General features: G+C 46.1%; 1 protein-coding gene across 3 annotated transcripts; it reads left to right on the top strand.

Moving 5' to 3' along the window:
• Positions 1-5993: 5993 nt before the first annotated feature.
• Positions 5994-17179, top strand: LOC146337953 (anionic trypsin-like). 3 transcript variants are annotated; one of them, XM_084814392.1, is made up of 5 exons: positions 5994-6052; positions 10025-10181; positions 11754-12007; positions 14680-14816; positions 16971-17178. In XM_084814392.1, the coding sequence occupies exons 2-5, from the start codon at positions 10042-10044 to the stop codon at positions 17121-17123; spliced, it is 684 nt and encodes a 227-aa protein (XP_084670518.1). In that variant the 5' UTR covers positions 5994-6052; positions 10025-10041; the 3' UTR covers positions 17124-17178. The 3 variants fall into 3 exon arrangements, with proteins under 3 accessions (XP_084670518.1, XP_084670517.1, XP_084670519.1); XM_084814391.1 differs by lacking the exon at positions 5994-6052 and adding an exon at positions 6925-7162; XM_084814393.1 differs by lacking the exons at positions 5994-6052; positions 10025-10181 and adding an exon at positions 11059-11281 and having other exon boundaries at positions 16971-17179.
• The last annotated feature ends 2619 nt before the right edge of the window (positions 17180-19798 follow it).

Raw genomic sequence — 19798 nt, 5'->3', positions numbered from 1 at the left:
CTGTAAGATCTTTTTTGGCCAAGTCGAGAGGTCAAGGTGCTGACTGGCATGCACATATACATCTTCTGTGCATTTCCTGATGGCTTAGGAACCCATGGAGGCATGAGTTGCCTCCACTGAAAAGCATTGCAGTAAAAGTGATGTTGGTCCTCCTGCAATGCCTGATCAGCAATGTCTGATTCATGCAGGCAAATCATCCCTTGAAGCTACAGTCACCAAGCGGTAAGGTGCATATTTTAGCACTTCTTTCTTTGGAGAGCCTCCAGAGGAAAGGTGCTCCAAAACTGGAGAAGGCCTCTCTACAAACTCTTGCAAGGATTTGGACTCTTGGTTAAATTTAGGGATCAGGAAAGGGAAAAGAGACCAGGAAGACATTTGGTAAGATATGTGGGGCACAGGTAATTTGGTAAACCATGAGAGCGGGTATGGTGTAGTGGTTAGAGCAGAGGACCTAGACCAGGGATACCTGAGTTCAAATCCTTTCTTTATCAGGAAGCTCACTGGGTGATCTTGAGCCAATCACTCATTCTCAGCCTAACAGGACTGTTGTGAGGATAGATTGCGGTAACTGATGTATGGTGCCTTGAGCTCTTTGAAGGAAGGGTGGGCTATAAATGTGAGAAATAAACCAGCATCATGAATTGTGAGAAGAAGCCAGTTCAGATTCTGGAGAGCCAGGGGAATGTATTCCCAGAGCTACCAACCCCTTGGGATCAGTTTCGGAATCATCTTCAAAGGAAGCCTGACATAGCACATAGTACAACAGTAATATAAGTGAACTTGGGTGGGTGTGGATGCCCATATGTGTACTTGTGGGGAGATTACTGTGAAAATCGGCCATACTTTAACTGTATACGTTTTTAATGTTGCAAAGCTGCCTTGAGTCCCAGTATTGGGAATAAGGCGGGATACTACTACTACTACTTCGGAAAGAAGAATGTCAAAGATCCACCTTTTCCCTCTCCAAAAACACTCCCATACTTGAGGAAACTACCTGAAGCATTTTTTTTAATGACACGAGAGGCTCTGGAGGTTAGAGAATAAGTGCTAATAGTTAGAAAAATGCTCAGAAGAATCTAGTGACCCAAACCTTTTAAGCACTTGGGTTTGTGACCTTAGGACCATTGTTTTTAAAAAAACTGGGCCATGATAGAGGTTGCATGCATTCACAAGGCTCATCCCATTGCTGTATATATGGCATATGGAGTTCCATAAGCACGCCAGGCTCTTTTCGTGGCCAGCAATGAGGACATCCTGATTGTGTACATGGGACAGGTTTGCTGCATCACGCCTTTGTTTAGTAAAATAGTACTAGAGGCAAACAGAGTAACTATTAGCAGCAAAAATTTATTATTAAGAACCGACTAACAGACTGCTCCTAAACATGTTTATTTGGAGGATTTACTTCTCTTTGCATTCAGTGGATTTACTTCTCAGAAGAATGTACTTAGGATTGCAGCCATCATTTTATTTTCCGTTTCCTTCCTTCTAACACACCATCCATCCTAAAGTCTTGGGAAGGGGTTATTTTTTATTTAAAACTAAAAATAGCCATTCAAAATACTATGTTGGATTAAAATACCTGCATAACTCCTGAGAGGGAGAGAAGAAGTAAGCCAATCCACTGAGGAATCACTGTCGGAACAGAAAACATAAAGGAAATCTGGATTCTAATTTTAGTTTTAGGCCTGCCAAGTGCAAAAGCCTTCCACATACCTGGCACAACAAACTCATATTGAAGATGCTGTGCCCTGAGGGAAAGCACAGCATGTAAAGGAACATTCAGGTTTGGGGGCTATGTTTTCTGGGCTTCCTGTTCTCATAAGACAGAATGTTCATGCCTACACCTGTGCCTTGTACTTTTCCCAAAGAGCATTTGCACCTTGGTGTGGAACAGTTAACATCAAGCATGCTGTTTTGAGAAACCACTCCACATTTCAACCACTCTTATGGCTACAATGCCAAAACATTGTCTGGATGAAAAAGGAGATTGAGAAATGTTTTTGTGGGGACATGTCAATAGCTGTTTTGGGCTTGATTCCACACTAGAGCCCTTGGAAGCTGCTGAGGCATGCTTTCCTGCAATCAATCATCCATTTAAATCCATTCAAGTGGATTTAATGCTATTTTCAGGTGGCACCGAATATAGCATATTATCAGGTGACACCGATCCCATGGCCAAGACTCTTCTGTATTGTTTACACAGAAGTAAGTCCTATTCAGCAAAGGTCCCCTGCAACAATTTAAATTAGAACATTCCCATTGTGGCTTCGGTTTCTAATTAGTTCCTGTTCAGTACGGCATAGCATGGAACCGATCAAATGCCCTTTTTAGTCTATTCCTGTTCCCTGCTTGGAAGCGGCTTTAATTACTGATTTTCTCTTATTATCTTTTTTCTATTTTTCCCCCTTTTCTGTTTTGGATTTTATTTTATTGTGAAATAGCATTATTTCAGCACTATTTCAGAACTGTACTATTAGCAGAGCAAACATGGTCAGAAGAGTACAGGGATATTATGGAGACAAACACCACCCTACTATCCCTGCTGGACAAAGACCAGAATAGAAGACCACTTATTTGTTAGCCTCCGTGATTCATCATTCTCTTTTATGGGAGGACAGGTTAAAAGAACGATTCACCAAGGGACTGGCCATTCATTCTTCAAGGATTGACCAAATATCTGGCACTATCCCATGGTGAACAGTTCTCATGACCCCACAACCAAACTGAAAAGGTCAAGTGAACGTCTCCAGATTGATTGTGTACATAAGTGGCACCAAACTGGGCACATTGGCTATACGCATAGGCACCAAGCACTCCTTCAGACTTTTCACATTTACATTATAACTGAATCATACACTGGAAATTACATGGAGGCTGCAACCCTGAGCATGTTTATTTGAAAGTTAACTCCATCAAAATCAATAGGAATTACTTCAGAGAAAAAATATTTAGGATGAATTATTAATACAAAATATAGTGTAATTCTTAATTGACCATTTTAACATGTGGGACAAAGTTCGTTCACCAGAAAAACACTTTGTGCCTTCTGAATTCTTCCCGCAATATTTATCTTTTCCTGGCTCATCACACGCTCCAGAAGTCTACATATCATTGGAAAAAGTCATAATTTACTGTCCTGCTGACAGCATATATTTTCATACACAGTGTTTGGAGTGTTTTAAAAAAATGAAAAAATACTAGATTTCTTCACTGTTGTTGTTTTTATTTGATGTAGATTTTACCCCATGCTTGTTAACCTAATTCAGTCCCATCCCCAACTGCCTGAGGTTGTAATCTAAAACTAGGCATGGTAGGAACTCACATTATTATTGATCTACAGTTAAGCAATACCTTTATTAGAACCAACCAAAATTTCACAAAAATGTACAAGCTTTCAAGTTCTCCAGAACTCTTCATCAGGTTAGGTGGTATAAAAAAGCAGGGGATGGGGGCCTAGCCTGATTACGAGTTCTGGAGAACTCAAAAGCTTGCACACATTTGTCCCAATAAAGGTATTGCCCAACTTTGGATGTTTGTTTGTTTTTTCTCATGGACCAGCATGTCTCTCTCTCTCTCTCTCTCTCTCTCTCACACACACACACACACACACACACGACAGAAAGACTAACAACAGAGTATTAAAAATGTATTTTAACCTTAACGTTTCAGCTTCTGCCCTCATCAGTAGCTGTGCCGTTCTTATACATTTCATGAACTGTCCTCCAGATTAAGGCCTTAATCTGAAGGACAATTTGTAAGCATTCTACCAATCATACCCCTGCTTTTTCTCCTAAGGAACTTTCATCCCCAGGCAATCCAAACTGCCACTTCTGATATGCATTTAACAGCACAGCTACTGATGAGGGCAGAAGCCCAAACGTTTAGCTTCAAATATATGTTTTTAATACTCTGTTGTTAGTCTTTCTATCTTTCTTATACATACATACATACATACATACGTGTGTGTGTGAAAGACAGGAAAGGTATATATAGCATATGCTTTGGAAAAAATAATTATTAACGTAGTTCAAAGCAGGTTTTTAACCGTTGGTTACTCTACAGTTCCTAGCTGTGTCTGGAAGCTTAGGCAGAAGTCTTTGACCACCCCCATTTGGAGAGAAGGTTGCAACCGTTCATGGGACCGTCATTCATGCCTTGTAATGCTGACATTAAATTACTGTTTCTGGATGGCTACATCCCACACCATTCCGGTGATATTTTAAATGTGTCATACAGCCCTCCCATATGGTCTCCACATTTCAGCGAAACAGTGTCAGATGTCAACACACAGAAGCAGCAGTCACACAGCTAAAAGAACGTTAAGAACTATCCCTGTGATTCACTCTGTGTGGAACTACTCTTAATGAATGACTGAAAGCTTCAGCGGGTGTAGAATGTGGGCTCCCAGTTCCACCTCCATATGGAAGATGGGTCAATGGAAATGGGACATGGATGTGCATTAGATCATCAAGCATCAGCAGCAATGGGTTTCTATCGCCTTCTGGACATTTTAAAAAAATGTTTTACAAAGAATTTTAAAAATATTGCTCTTCATCACAGATTTTGCGGCAGTTTACAAAAAATTCAAAAATACAATATACCTCCAGCAAAGCCTGCAGCAAAAATGTTGTAGTGTGGGATGCTTCTGTTGAAGGATATGTCAGTTAGCATCCCATGGTCACTGAGCATGCTCAGTGCCTGATGGGCTGTTTTGTGGGGTACCCCCCTTTAACATTTTTTCCTAAAAAAAAAAAAAAGGGGGTGCTTCTCTAAGGGTGTCTCTATATTAAAGGAAAAACCCACAGTCCCACCGTTGCGGAGCTTTTAATTTTCAATGTTCCATAGATCTCAGTGAAACTTCGCCATCTAGTGGCTCCTTAATAGTGCAACAAGGGATGTACGCAGTAGGGGAAAAACCAGGATATTTAAATACCTCATTATCTCCAGATCATTCTAACACGGAATAACTGGGAAATACCACTGGATGTGCCCTGGAGGCTGATGATGTCATGAAAAGCACCCAAAAACGTCTGTGAGTGACCCGCCACGAGCGTGCGATAAAAGCCTCGTGTGATGGTGTCCTAAGGCTGCTGATACACCTAATCTTGTCTACTCTGCGTGGCAAGAGCTTTCCAGGGTCTCAGCCTGTGCTAACACCTGTGACCTCCTGTACCTAAAGCTGGAGATGGCAGGGACTGAACTGCATGCAGTGTGTACTCTAGCTCTGAGCTACAGTCCTGTCAGGGTGGACACTGAGCCCATAGAATCCCAGAGTAGTTCTGATTCTGAGGAAGAGGAGTCGCTCCTGGGAGAGGAGCGCGCTCCTCTTTCCCAGGGCCAACAGCTGACGGAGATTCCTCCCACCAGCATTCCTAGCTTAGATAGCAGTCCTGGGAGTGACAGAGCGCAGGAAGCAGACTTGATGGACGTGCGACGCTGACGCAGAGAGCGGCACCAAATGGAGGGCGTAGAAAGGAGGCGTAGTGCCCGGTTGGCGCGCAAACAATGGCTGCGCCCAGAGGATCCAAGGGAAAAGGGGAGGGACTCTCCCTAGTCCTTAAGTTCAGGGGTCTGCCAGTATTTCCCTTTTCAAACGGGGACCAACTGTTCCAACGTAGAGCATAGGTACTCTGCTGCTCATATCTAGTTGCTAACAGTAGAGTTGTTAAGTTGTAAAAGAGGAATAAAGCTTTGAAAAGAATCCATTTGTCTGTGTCTGGACTTGGCTACTGGATTAGACAGAGAGAGGCCTCCAAGGAGCCCTTGACAAGTCCTTCCCCCACTAGAACACCCCTCTCCACAGTAAGAACAATACTATATCACTGTCACTAGGAGAAGACAGCTGGATGCAGACTGGACAGTGATTGTAATCCCTCTTCCAATCCACAATGCTTCTACAACTTCTATGCACAAGTGCAAAAAAGTTCTTTGCACTTGTGCACAAATGGTGCTGTTTTTGGCTACATAAGCAACAGCACTCACCTCTGAACATTGGGAATAGGAAGAGTGATAACAAATGAATAAATCAAATAGTGGTTAAAAGCAGCAGGTAACCTATGGTCTCATGAAATGTTTTAAAATAGGAGTTGTTGTTTTTTCATCATTAGCATTATTTTCCAAACAAAATGCACACAAAAAAACAGACAAACAGGGTCCTTTCAGCCCTCCACCCCCCACCTAACCTACCAAAGAGAATAACAACATCAGTAACAAAATACTACCAGTTACGCAGTTTTTCTTTTAAGAAAAAAAGGGAGGAAAGGAGAAATGGAATGTGAGAGGAGAAGAGATAGGGGAGGGTGAAGGAGGGAAGAAAGGGTGACAGTGGGATCAGGCTAAGAATAGAACAAAGATTCTGAGTCACTGCTCAAAGAGGTAGAGAAAGTCAAGCCAAATGGAAGTGACGGTGTCAGGAGTATCCCGTCTGTTGTATCTAATCCTCTGCTTTGTACAAAAATCCAGCATGTCACTGACCCAGTCATCCACAGAGGGTGAGACACAAGATCTCCACTGTTGCAAAGCGATCCTCTTGGCAATCAGAGCTGCCCATTGGATCCATTGTATCTGATGCTTATGAAGGGCACATAGAGCTGGTATAGAAACCCAAATTAAATTATTAGCTGTAAGCGTCAGTGAAGCAGATAATGTCACGTTGATTCCAATTACAATGTCCTGCCAAAAGTGAGCAATTTGGGGGCATTCCCAAAACATGTGAACCAGACTGGCTCCAGCTGCTTGGCAGTGCCCGAAAACATCATTCTCACTAAGACCAAGGTTGCAGACTTTAGCGGGGTGCCAATGTACCCATAGGAGAATTTTCTCTTGAATACATCTAGGCCGCAAGCCTAAAACAGAAGATTTGATAGACCTGAATGCATTCTGCCATTGGGATTTTTAAACTGGGGAACTCTGCAAAGGACAGTAGCAAGAAGGGCTCCTTGGAGCAGCACGCACACACACACCCCGCATCTCTCACTCGGAGCCCTCTCTCAAAACGAGAGATCAGGCAGGTGGGTTCTCCACAGAGAGAGCTCAATCTCTCGCTTTGGGAAAGGGCTCCGAGTGAGAGCCCTTTCCCGAAGCGCTCTCACTCTGAGCTGACCTTCCTCAAAGTGCGGCATGGGGCAAGGAGGAGGCATGCATCCTTTCACCTCAGGAGGTAGGACATTGTGCACTGCTGCTGAGCCCAAGATGATTGATTGATTGATTGATTGATTGATTGCATTTATATCCCTCCTTTTTTCATCTTGTAAGGAACCCAAGGTGGCTTACATTCTCCTCCTCCTCCTCCTCCTCTCCATTTTATCCCCACAACAACAACCCTGTGAGATGGGTTGGGCTGAGAGTCCGTGACTGGCCCAAAGTCACCCAGTGAGCTTCCATGGCCGAGTGGGGACTAGAACCCTGATCTCCCAGCTCCCAGTCCAACACTCTAGCCACTACACCACGCTGGCTCATTTTGCAGTAAATGCCACCCCTACGCACCCTGGTCAAAGTACAGATACCCCAAGGCTGGCCAAGTTATTTTGGCACCTGAGGCAGATAATCCCACAATAAAGTAAACAACTCACAATTTGCAGTTCTGTCATGACATTCAACATCAGTTGCCTGAGGTGTCCATCCCACTCTGCCTAATGGCAGGGCTGGTTGGCCCTGCACAGCAGCCACCATTTTCAGTCTGCCTTTGCTCATTACAACCCATGTCAAGTTCTTAAAAATAATAATAATAGGGGTTGTTGCACTTCCCTCTTCCAATTTTCACCAGGACTACAGTGCAAAGGGAGGTTTAACCCTCCCCTCCCCAGCTGTGATCCCAATGAGTCCCCCACCCCCTCGCACTGCTATTAGGCTTAGAAAAAAAAGATCTCATTGGGAGGGTTTTCCTCTAAGGCTAATTGCCTGGCTCAGCCTGTGGTGACATAGCTGGACATCAGTGCTGGTGTCAAAAGCCCCAGCGAGCATGCGTCGAAACAGCTGTGTGGATAAGCCCTCTAGGTTAGAAGAGGGATTACAATCACTGTCTAGTTGGCATCCAGCTATCTTTCCCTAGTGACAGTGATATAGTATTGTTCTTACTCTGAAGAGGGGTGTTCAAGCGGGGAAAGGACCGTAGCTCAGAGCTAGAGCACACACGTTGCATGCCGGTCAGTCCCTGCCATCTCCAGTTTTAGGTACAGGAGGTCACAGGTGTTGGGACATGCTGAGACCCTGAAAAGCTGTTGCCACTCAGAGTAAACAAGAATTCTGGTTGTACTGTTATTTTGTGGTTTTAAGCTTTAATATTTGATATTGTTTTATGCTGTGCTTTGTGGTTTTAATTTTTGTGAACCGCCCAGGGAGCTTCAGCTATTGAGAGGTATAGAAATAAACAAATACATACATAAATTGGGGCTTCAGCACACGAGGCTAAAATCCTGCATCCTTGCTGGGGCTTCTGGATTCTTTGCGGGATTAAGACTGGCTCCTTTACACAGGCAGACATGTGCTTTGCATCGGGGAATTCCTTTCTCAGCAACTTCTATATGTTTCATTTTACATCCAATAGATGGCACTGTGGTTATAGCGGAACTGCGCAATTACACATAGCCGATATATCGGAATAACGTTCTTTATCGGGTTATCTCCAATCTTTTAAAAAACAGGATAAAGGTCAGAAAGTGTGGGAGACATCCTGGAAATTGACAACATTGTGTAAAGGACCCACAAACCTCCATGAGTAACCAATCACAAATGTGCAATAAAAGCCTTTGTAGAAATGCTCTAGGCCTTCTGGGCCAAATTCAAAGTGCTGATTTTAAGCTATAAAGTCCTACATGGCTTGAGATCACAATAACTCAAGAACCAGTATATACACCTCTCCCCATATGAAGCTACCCAGTCCCTAAGGTCAGCTTCAGAGGCCCTCCTCTGAGTGCCTCCTCTGAGAGAAGCTCAGTGGGTCTCAGTTCAGGAATGGGCCTTTTCCCGTGTTTATGGAACGCTCTCCCCAAGGAAGCTTGCCTGGCACCAATGCTGTCTTCTTTTCGGTATCAGGCAAAGACATACTTATTTTCCTAGGCATTTGGACATTATTTTCCCAGGTATGCGGACGTTACTTAGACATTATTTTTCCAGGCATTTGGACATTAGTTATGGCCTAGTTGTTGTAGGCTGGTTTTGTTGTGCTCATTCTAGGTTGAGAGGAGGGGGATGTTTTATGCATTGTGGATGAACACTTTTGTATTGTTTGTTTTTAAATTATATTTTATGGCATTCATTCATATTTGTACTGCAGTACTGTTTATGGTTTATATTGATTTGGGTTTTTTCCCTATTATATGAATTATGGATTTCTTTCCTTGTCTGTGTAAGTAGCTTCGAGGCTTCTTTTTGCACTTGGAAGTGACACATACATTTTCATAAGAAATGGAGAGCTAGCATGGTACAGTGGTTAGAGTGCTGGACTGGGACGCTAGAGATCTGGGTTCTAGTCCTCACTTGGCCATGAAGCTCACTGGGTGACTTTGGGCCAGGCACTGACTCTCAGCCTAACCTACCTCACAGGGTTGTTGTGAGGATAAAATGGAGAATAGGACCATGTAAGCTGCCTTGGGTTCCTTTCTAGAGGAAAAAAGATGAGATATAATTGTAATAATAATAATGATAATAATGATAGAATCATAGGAGAGCAGGGTTGGAAGAGCCTACAAGACCACAGAGTCCAGCCCCCTGCTCAATGCAGGAATCCAAGTCAGAGCATCCCTGACAGATGGCTGTCCAGCCTCATCTTGAACGCCTCCAGTGTGGGAGAGCCCCCACCGCACCCCCAGTAAGTGGTTCCATTGTGATGATGATGGTGGCGACGAAGAGGACCACCACCACGACAACAACAACAACAATAATACAAACAGTCTGATGGTGTAAAGCGGCTGCCTATGTAGCATCTGAGTAGGTGTCAGGTAACAGGGGTATCTAACAGCATCCTATTATCTGAAGTCTCCCCTGTCCTCAAACACGTGATATGATGGTACTTGTGTCACAGTGTCATCTCAGGCTGGGATGCGCATCATCGGGGGATCCGAGTGTGAGCCACACTCTCAGCCCTGGCAAGTCTTCCTTCTCGATGCCCGTCTAACTCGGTGTGGAGGAGCCTTGATCAATGAGCACTGGGTGATCACAGCTGGACACTGTCTAGGAAAGTAAGTTTGTGGGGTCATGGGGGAGAAATAAGAGGATGAGAGGGAGGGTTATCGGGGCCACAAACCCCTGTCCTAGTCAAGCAAAGAACTGAAGACAAGAACAGCTGCCTTGGGGGTGACAACCAAACTACACGTCTTCCCCAATGTAGTTCCCTGCAGGTGTTTTAGACTACAATCCTCAGCCAACACAGCCAATGGTCAGGAGGGCACCAAGGTGGGGAAGGCTCCTAGTAAAGGATTCCTCCACACAGTGGTGGCAACCCACAGCCAGCCCCGCAGGATAGGTCACACACCCCTCATGCTTTCTTCCTAAACTGCCACCACCACCTTTTAAAGGGTTCAGCTAGCATCACACAGGGGGTGGGGACGTAGAACCCCTCAGCGCAACAGCATTTACTCAGGAGTAGACTGCTGGCAAAGTCCAGTCTTGGCTGCTCAGCTCTTTTAGCCCACCATGTCCTCCCTTCCTCAGTGCCTTACCGGGCACTTCTTAAGCAATGTAAGTAGCTTGGAGGAGAGAAAACAACCAACCTCCCCTTGAAAGTCTAAAACAGGAAAACAATCTAGCCCAGTAACCCAATTATGGGCACAATCCTATGCATGTTTAGACAGAGAAAAGGCCTACAACTCCCAGCAAAGCTGGCTGGGGAATGCTGGGAGTTGTAGGCCTTTTCTCTGTCTAAATATGCATAGGATTGCGCCCTAAGTGAGTTTACTAAAGTAAAAGGCAAAAATAGGATAGGAAAAAGAAGGCAGCGAGGATGCACACTCAAAACAGGAAAATAAAACCTACACCAGTAATCCTGGTCTCTGGATTTATACTCAGCAAGCTAATTAGTGTAACATGCTCAGGGTCCCTTGTAGAGCTTCTTGAGTCAGATAGCATGGGTGGATAGGGATGAGGAAGGAGGGGACAATTTAAAAGGGGCATCAGGCCATGATTTATCTGCCTTGCAGGAAGTGGGTTTGATTGACAGCTGTTGGTGTGTTAACCAATGAATGCCCAGGCACATAGCCAGAAGGTGCCAGAAGATGTCTAGTCAAGTAGGCAGGGACTGCCCAAGGAAGAGGCAATTAGCACCAGCGTTTACCTTGTGAAGGTGAGAATGGGGCAAGGAGAAGGCTAATCCAGGCTGCTTTGTGTAGCTGGGGGCTGCTGGCTGGGATGTGACAGGACTGATGGCTTGAAAGGGAGACTGAGTTCCCAGTCACTGGAGAAAAAGCTGAAGTGTCAGCTTGAGTGGGTTTAGGCTGTCATGGCACTCTTTAGAATATGTGGTACAGCCCTTTGAAAACTGTATTGTGTCAGACTGCAAGGGGAGGGGATAGTATATTTGAATGCTCCTTCATGTAAAAACAGATAAACATCCCCTACTCCTTGCACATAACTGCCCTGTTCGGAGGAAACCTAGGCAAAACTGGATCTCCCTGACATTCTAGCTTTCCAGAGGCAGACAACATTTGCTGTGGGAGCACACTCAGTGGCACTGTTTCCTCATTTGAGGAAACAGTACAGCCCGAGAAAGAGCTATGCCATATGATCATTCTGAACAGCTCCTGTCTACCTTATAGCTCTCTCACAGTTCATCTTGGGGAGCACGACCTGCGGAAGCAAAATGTGGGGGAACAGCATTCCAAGATAGTCAAGGCCATCCGCCACCCTGAATTCGAACCCATGTCTCTGGACAATGATATCATGCTTCTGCGGCTGGACCCCCCTGCCATCCTTGGTGACACAGTAAGGACCATTCCTGTGGCTCAAGAATGTGCACCCATTGGGACACAGTGCGTGGTGTCCGGCTGGGGCACCACTGCTTTCCCCAAAGGTAAGGAGAAAGGTCAGGGGCCCCTGGCTTACCTGTGGGATCAGTCTGTAGCAGAAACAACGTGGGAGAAGATGTAAAGCAGGTCCCCCTTCCTGCCACCACCAGTTGAATCCCCATATTAGGCTGATAAAGCAATATACAGAGTCAAGATGCTTGGGTACTTCTTTCTAGACCAGCAGTGGGGAACCTCAGGCCCTCCAGGTGTGGTTGGGCTCCAACTCTTATCTGCCCCAGCCAGCATGGTTGATGGTCAGGGATGATGGAGAATTCCAGTCCAAACATCAGGAGCACAACAGGTTTCCCATCCCTGTAGGCTTGAGGGAAATTATGTGTGTAAAAAATATGACAAAATTTTAATATAAATACGGATATTTCACATAAAATTTAAAATGATTGATTAGCAGTCCATCAATATATCACATATACACAGTTACAACACTGACTTCCAAATCAAAAGGCTGTACAAATATGCAATGCCTCTGTCCCAAATGCATTTCAACCAAACTGGTCTGCTTCAGGAAAAATGCAAACAGTAATTACAGCCCTTACCCAAACAATGTCATGATGTTAAACTTCCTACATGGAACCAGTAAATATTATCTATACCAACTCTGTAATCCTCATCTTGCGGCTGGTAGCTGAATGCAAAAAAGGGGGGGAAAGAACATTGCCTCCTGCATTCATAGACGATTAGTTCCTTCCATCTATAGCGGCCATTTATCATAACCGCAAAGAAATAAACAGGACTGTTTATAAACTGTTGTTTTGAACATTTTTTTAGATAGTGGCACACCGGCTAACTCCTGCAAAAGGCGTGGGTGCACATCATGAAAACAGGAGTGCAGAACCTCTAGTCTGCAGGCCTACCCAGCCCATGGGGCAATCCAATCCAGCCCATGCTTGGGGTTCCTCCAGGGGGCAGGGTGTAGGCTCCAGGCCCCACCCCCTGGAGGAATGCCCTCTGCAGGCATCCCCATTGCTACCTCCCATCTCAGATCAGAGGGAGCAGTGGGGATGTGGGGTGGCCTGGATATTGGGACTTGCCCATGTCTGGGAGAGAGAGCACTCTTCCCTGTGCATGGGTGAGTTCCAATGCCCAGTGCCTCTCAATCTTCCCACCCACTCCAAAACGGTTTTGCACCCCTGCTGTCAAATCATACATGCATGCTTGTAGTGGCAGCCAGGTCTCCAGGACTGTGGATCAGTAGTTGAGGGGCTGCACATCCTTGCAAGGTGTATGTCTGTAAGCTTGTGGGTTTGAATCCTTCACCATTTCTGCCTAAGGCGAAGCAGGAACAACACCTTGAAAAACACTTAGGGAGGGCCGCCGCTCAGTGGCAGAGCACAAGGGTTGCATGCAAAAGGTTCCAGGTTCAATCTTCTGGGCAGGAAAGCCATCTCTCTGAGACCTCAGAGAACCACAGGGTGTGTTAGAACAGACAAGGCTAGACGGACACTTTGCATGACTCAGTTGCAGGCAACTTCATCTGTTTGCATTGCACTTCCAGATGTGGGCTGGGGCAGAAAGAAAGTAGATTTCCAGATGTTTGGGACTCATCTCCAGCAGCCTCTGCCAGTATGGCCAATGGTCAGGAATAAGAACATAAGGACATCAGAAGAGCCCTGCTGGATCAGACCAAGGGTCCATCTAGTCCAGCATTCTGTTCACACAGTGGCCCACCAGCTGTTGACCAGGAACCCACAAGCAGGACACGAACTCAACAGCACCCTCCCGCCCATGTCCCCCAGCAACTGGTGTACCGAGGCCTCTGATACTAGAGGTAGAGTACAGCCATCAGGACTATTTATTGATTTATTTATTATTAAATTTATTAATCGCCCATCTGGCTGGTCACCCAGCCACTCTGGGCGATGTACAGCATAAATAAAACAATTTAAAACAATAAAATTCTACAATAAAAACATTTTCTAAAATACCGTAACCCACCCCAAATGCCTGCCTGAACAACCACGTTTTTAATGCACGACGGAAGCTCATTAAAGAGGGGGCATGGCGGAGTTCCCTAGGGAGGGAGTTCCACAGAGTGGGGGCCACCACAGAAAAGGCCCTCTCCCTCGTCCCCACCAGTCTAGCTGTCCTGGCTGATGGGACAGAGAGAAGGCCATCTGAGGCTGATCTTGTTAAGCGGCCTGTCTGGTGCTGCTGGAGGCGCTCCTTAAGATAGGCTGGGCCGGAACCATATAGGGTTTTAAAGATCAAAACCAACACCTTGAATTTGGCCTGGAAAACAACTGGTTTTCATGTACTATTGTAGTATATTGTATATTATACAATATATTTTAATATATTGTAGTATATTGTAGTATGTAGTATAAAAACTACTGGTTTTTATGTACTATGTAAAACTAGTAGCCATGGATAGCCTTTTCCTCCAGGAATTTGTCTAACCCCCTTTTAAAGCCATCCAAATGTGTGGCCATCACCACATTTTGTGGAAGTGAATTCCATAGTTTGACTATGCACTGTGTGACGGGAATGGAAATGCTGGGAGTTGAAATCCCAAACATCTGGAGATCTGCTTTCTGCCCACTCCTGGGCTGGGGAATAAGGTCTAGTGCTTGCAAGAAGGGAACCTGAAGCTAAAACAGCTAAGGCACAAGCGCCCGAAGAGCCTGCATGTTATCCACTCACTCAAGGCTTCATCTTGCAGTCCAGTATGCCTACACCCTGCAATGCATGGATGCTAGAATCATGTCAAAAGATGTATGCAAGTCCACATATGGAACCTACTTTTCAGACAACCAGATTTGCGCAGGGACAATGGAAGGAGGCATAGACAGCTGCCAGGTGAGCATCAAAAGTGTGGCGAATACAGATTGCATGTACGGCTATTACCCAATTACAGAAATTGGGCAGAGCAACCCTAAATGGATTGGTGGCGGGGGGTGGGGGGATGTATGTGTGTGAAGCAGCAAGCAATCTGCTATTTCCAGACTCTGTCAGCTGGAGGTGTGGATGCCCTTTTTCCACCCAGAGTTCATTGGCTCTTCTTTTTTCCCTTCCCGTTCCCAACCCCCATTGGTTTCAGGCAGTGCCGGCTGCAGGTTCTGGAGGGCCCTTGGGCAAGACACCCTCAGTGGGCCCCTCCATCAGAGGAACAAGTAGGCTGCAACGGTGTAGAGGAGGAGCAAGTCCAGGGTGCTCTTGGAAGTGGGCCCCTGCTGGGGTGCGGGCCCTCGGCAGGTGCCCAACCATGCCTACCATTGACACTGGCCTTGGCTTCAGGCTAGTGTAGGTCAGCTTTCCCTAACTTGGAGCCCTCCAGAGGTGTTGGACAACATCTCCGAGCCTCCTCCAGCCAGCATGAGGGCTCCAGGTTGCGGCAAGCTGGTGAAGGTAATGGACTCAATCCTTGGGCATCTCAGAGGAACGAATGTATTCTTTATGTATGTATTTGTTACATGTATATCCTGCCTTTCCTTCAAGGAGCCCAAAGCAGTATACATGATCCTCCTCTTCCTCTCCATTTTATCCTCACAACAACCCTGTGAGGAAGGTTAGGCTGAGAGTCAGTGACTGGCCCAAAGTCACCCAGTCAGCTTCATGATGAGTGGAAGCTAAAAAACAGGTCTCCCGAGTCCCAGCCTGCTTTGCTTGCCTCACTCCTTTCCTGCACCAGGCAGTTTGGAACCACACTTGCCACTTACATTTCTCACAATGCTCGGGAATAAAATTATGTTGGCAGCACTTCAAGGTATTGTAGGAAGCTTTAATGGAGGCTCCAAGCCACCCAGTGCTGATGGGCGCACAACTGCTGCCCCTGCCATCAGGGAAGCCCACTAGGGCCTCTGGTGGTGGTGGGGGGCACCAACATAGGAGGGGGCCCATCTGAAAGCACTATGCTGAGGGCCCCCTCAGACCTTGAGTAGGCCCTGTCTCTGGGCTCACTCTCCCCCACTGCCCAGAGGGAGAGAGCTAGATGAGCAGAGCTGCCCCTTCTTCTTTCTCCTATCACTTGGAGAGGGCAATGCAGAGGCAGCAATAGCAAGAAGCAGCAGGTTCAGGGGGCTCCGAGGGTAAGCAGCAGCCCCCCTGCTGAGGTGTGGGCCTTGGAAGTTGCCCAACGATGCCAACCTCTCACTCCAGTCCTGGGAGAGTGTCCAATTTCATAACATTTTGAGAAGTGCTGGGATATATAGAAGTCAGGGCCGGCCCAAGATTTTTGCTGCCTGAGATGAAGAACAAGATGGCACCCCCTCCCATTCAATGCACAAAAGCCGACTAGACCATAAGTTGCATCTTTCTTTCGCTCTGATGGTGGACAGTTACCTTCACTGCAAGCAGCAGGCTAGCTTAATGGGCTCAGGGCAGGCCATGTGGCACACCCTTCTCTCCTTCAACACCTTCCTGCTGCCGCCCAGCATCTGCCACCTGAAGCAACTGCCTCACTTTGTCTAATAGGAGGACCGGCCCTGGTTTTGAAAAGCCACAGAGGGACTTTTCTCTCAAACATTCATGAGGTAATTTGTTCTTGCAAAAAGGCCTGGCTTGGAAAAACCACATTACCGTGAACCCGAAAATTTCATTTTCTACTCTTTCCAAATTGTAAATCCCCACCCCTTTACACTGCAAAACACTGTATTGTTACAATCCTATACCTATTCACCTGGGAGTAAACCCCATTTAACTCAGTGGGACTTACTCGTGAGTACATGTATAGGATTGCATTGTAAGATAATGCCTACACCTTTCGTATTTCCAAAACTGAAGAGCAGAAAGAGAGAAAAGGGTGGTAGTGGTTGAAATATAGGAGGGCAAAAGGAGCCTCACCCCCCCCCCAGCATAAACTTTTTTTTTCTTTATCTTGCAGAAAACTCGACCTGTTTTAATCAGAAATCTCTCGTGGCTCTGCCTCTTTGATTAAATGTTTAACTAGGGTATCTTTTTTTCTAAGAGCCATCTCACTCTGGACTCTGACCATTTTGCTCTGGTGAATTACAGGGCGATTCTGGAAGCCCCATGGTTTGCAACGGGGTCCTTCATGGTGTGGTTTCATGGGGATCCGAGCAGTGTGCAGCCAAACAGCATCCTGCCATCTACACGGAGATCTGCAAATTCAGGAAGTGGATCGAGCAGACCATGGCTGCAAATTGACCCCAAAGCACCACTGACAAGGGTTGATAGGCCCAATAAATGTATGGAGCAAATGTATTTTAGCCTTTACTTCTAGGGGACACAGAGAAAGGAGCCCCTTTCAATGGGTGATGGCAGTGCCCCCCCCCCCCAAATTCCCAACTCAGGTTGATTGCAATTGTCAAGCAGCAAGAACCAAGTGAAACAAGATTGTTTGGAAAAGGTTATGTATGTGATGACAACTGCTTCTTGAATTCGCTGCAAAACATTTCAGCCTATCCACCTTGCAAGGAAGCAGATTTCAGATAAACATTGAGAGAAACACCTTAACGGGGAGAGCTGCTTCATGATGGAACAAACTGCTTCTGGAGGAGTTGGGAAGAGCCAGGTTCTCCGACGCTGGAGGTATTTAAGAGGCTGGACAGCTACCTGCCAGGGATGTTGCAGCTGCGTCATAACATAAGAAGAGCCCTGCTGGATTGGACCAGAAACCTAACCCAGGGGTGCAGAATCTCAGGTCCAGGGTCCCAATCCGGCTGCCCAGGGTTCCCCAAATGGCCATGCCCCCTTCCCCCCAGCCCACCCCCTTTTCCCCAACTACCACTAGTTTGGTGGTTTCCCAGCTTTTGTGCAGGTATTTTCCCTATTCTAAAAGGTTGAAATGTGTGCTGCTTAGTTACTGGCAGTAAAAGCTTAAAAAAAAATACTGTTTGGGCCCCACCCCGTTTGCCTTAAGCCCCACCCACCACTGGAATGCGGCCTCAGAGAGCTTCTCCAAAATTGAATTCAGCCCTCCGCCTGAAAGAGGTTCTGCACCCCTGACCCATCTAGTCCAGCTTTCTGATCCCACAGTGGCCAACCAGATGCCTATGGGAAGCCCACTAGCAGGACATGAGTGCAGTAGCACCCTCCCTTTCATGTTCCCTGACAAATGGGGTTGAAAGGCATATTGCCTCTGATACTGGAGGTAATATACAGTCATCACTATTAGCCATTGACATCCTGCATTGTCAATCCAGCACTGAGCAGAGGGTTGGACTACATGACTGTCAAGGTCCCTTCTAACTCTTAAAATTCTCTAATTTCACAAGACCTCCTTTAGACAACCCCATTCTATTGGATTTCAGCCACTGCGAAACTACCCAAGCCAATGCTCACTGGGGGAACAATAACTGCTTGTAGGAATCCATTCTTATTAGTCTCCAAAAAGTGTTCTTCTTTTGTAACTTATATGAACTACATCTTATTTATCAAAGGCACAATCCTATGCATGTTTAGGCAGAAAAAAAGTCCTTCAACTCCCGGCGTGCCCATGGCCAGAGAATTCTGGCTATTGGGACCTGGGGGGATGGGAAACCAGATGAGGGAGGAATAGAATGGAGTAAACTGGAGGAGGGCACTCAACAGGAATATTCCACGCTATAACATTTTGTTGCAGGTCCCACTTGCACCAGACTATAAGTGATATCCAACGTTGCGTGAATGGAAGACAAGCTGGTGCAATGGATCTTTCCTATCCCATCCTCCCCGCTGCACTCTTCATGCCCCCCAAAAGCCTCTTCAGAAGAACAGGGGGACCTACCAAACAATGTGAGCTGTGTCTTATGGGGCTACAGTAGAAGGGGTGGTGGTGAAAATCACAGCAATCAAGAACCTAGCACAAGCACTGCAAGATTCCTCTGCCCTGTTTTAGACAATTCCCCTCTCCCACTGCAGCGCCATTAATACACAGTTCACAATATTTGGTAGGTTCCCTCAATCCCTTGGAGAAGAGGGTTTTTTTGGGGGGGGAGAACATAAGAGCCCTGCTGGATCAGACCAAGGGTCCATCTAGTCCAGCATTCTGCTCACACAGTGGCCAACTAGCTGCCCACAGGAAACCCACAAGCAGAACATGACTGCAACACCAGCCTCCTGCCCATGTTCCCCAGCAACTGGTGTATATAAGCATAGTGCCTCTGATACTGGAGAAAGCATATAGACTTCTCCTCCATGAATTTGTCCAACCCCCCTTTAAAGTCATCCAAATTGGTGGCCATCACTAATCTCCTGGTAGCTAATTCCATAGTTGAACTCTGTGCTGTGTGAAGAAGTCCTTCCTTTTGTCAGTCCTGAATCTCCCACCAATCAGCTTCATGGGATGAGCCTGGGCTCTAGTATTTTGAGAGAGGGAGAAAAAAGTCTCCCTATCCACATTCTCCACACTATGCATGATTTTGTACACCTCTGTCATGTGTCCCCTTACCCCTTTTTCCAAGCTAAACAATCCCAGCTGTTGTAATCTTCTCTCATAGGGGAGATGTTCCACCCCCTTGATCATTTTAGTTGCCCTTTTCTGCACATTTTCCAGCTCTACAATATCTTTTAATAGGTGCGATGACCAGAACAGTACACAGTACAGTATGGTTGCACCATAGATTTGTATAAGGGCAGCATGATATTGGCAGTTTTGTCCTGAATTCCTTTTCTAATTCTGCCTAACATGGAGTTTGCCTTTTTTACAGCTGTTGCATACTGGGTAGACATTTTCATTGAGCTGTCCAACATGTGGTGGACAGCTTGAAGGGTTACAGGGGGTTGCAAGCTTAGACAAGGCCCATTTGCGCAAGGGCCCAATCAGACCCCACATTTTTTCTGTATGTCATAACCATCACCAACTCTGGGATAAAGTTTCAAATTAAATGGCAACTTTCACT

The sequence above is a fragment of the Heloderma suspectum genome, chromosome 10 (assembly GCF_057233095.1).
Source record: "Heloderma suspectum isolate Gila_16-S chromosome 10, 16-S_ref, whole genome shotgun sequence".
NCBI lineage: Eukaryota > Metazoa > Chordata > Lepidosauria > Squamata > Helodermatidae > Heloderma > Heloderma suspectum.
Note: the sequence above shows the minus strand (reverse complement) of the source record. Positions and strands in the feature narration are given on the sequence as shown.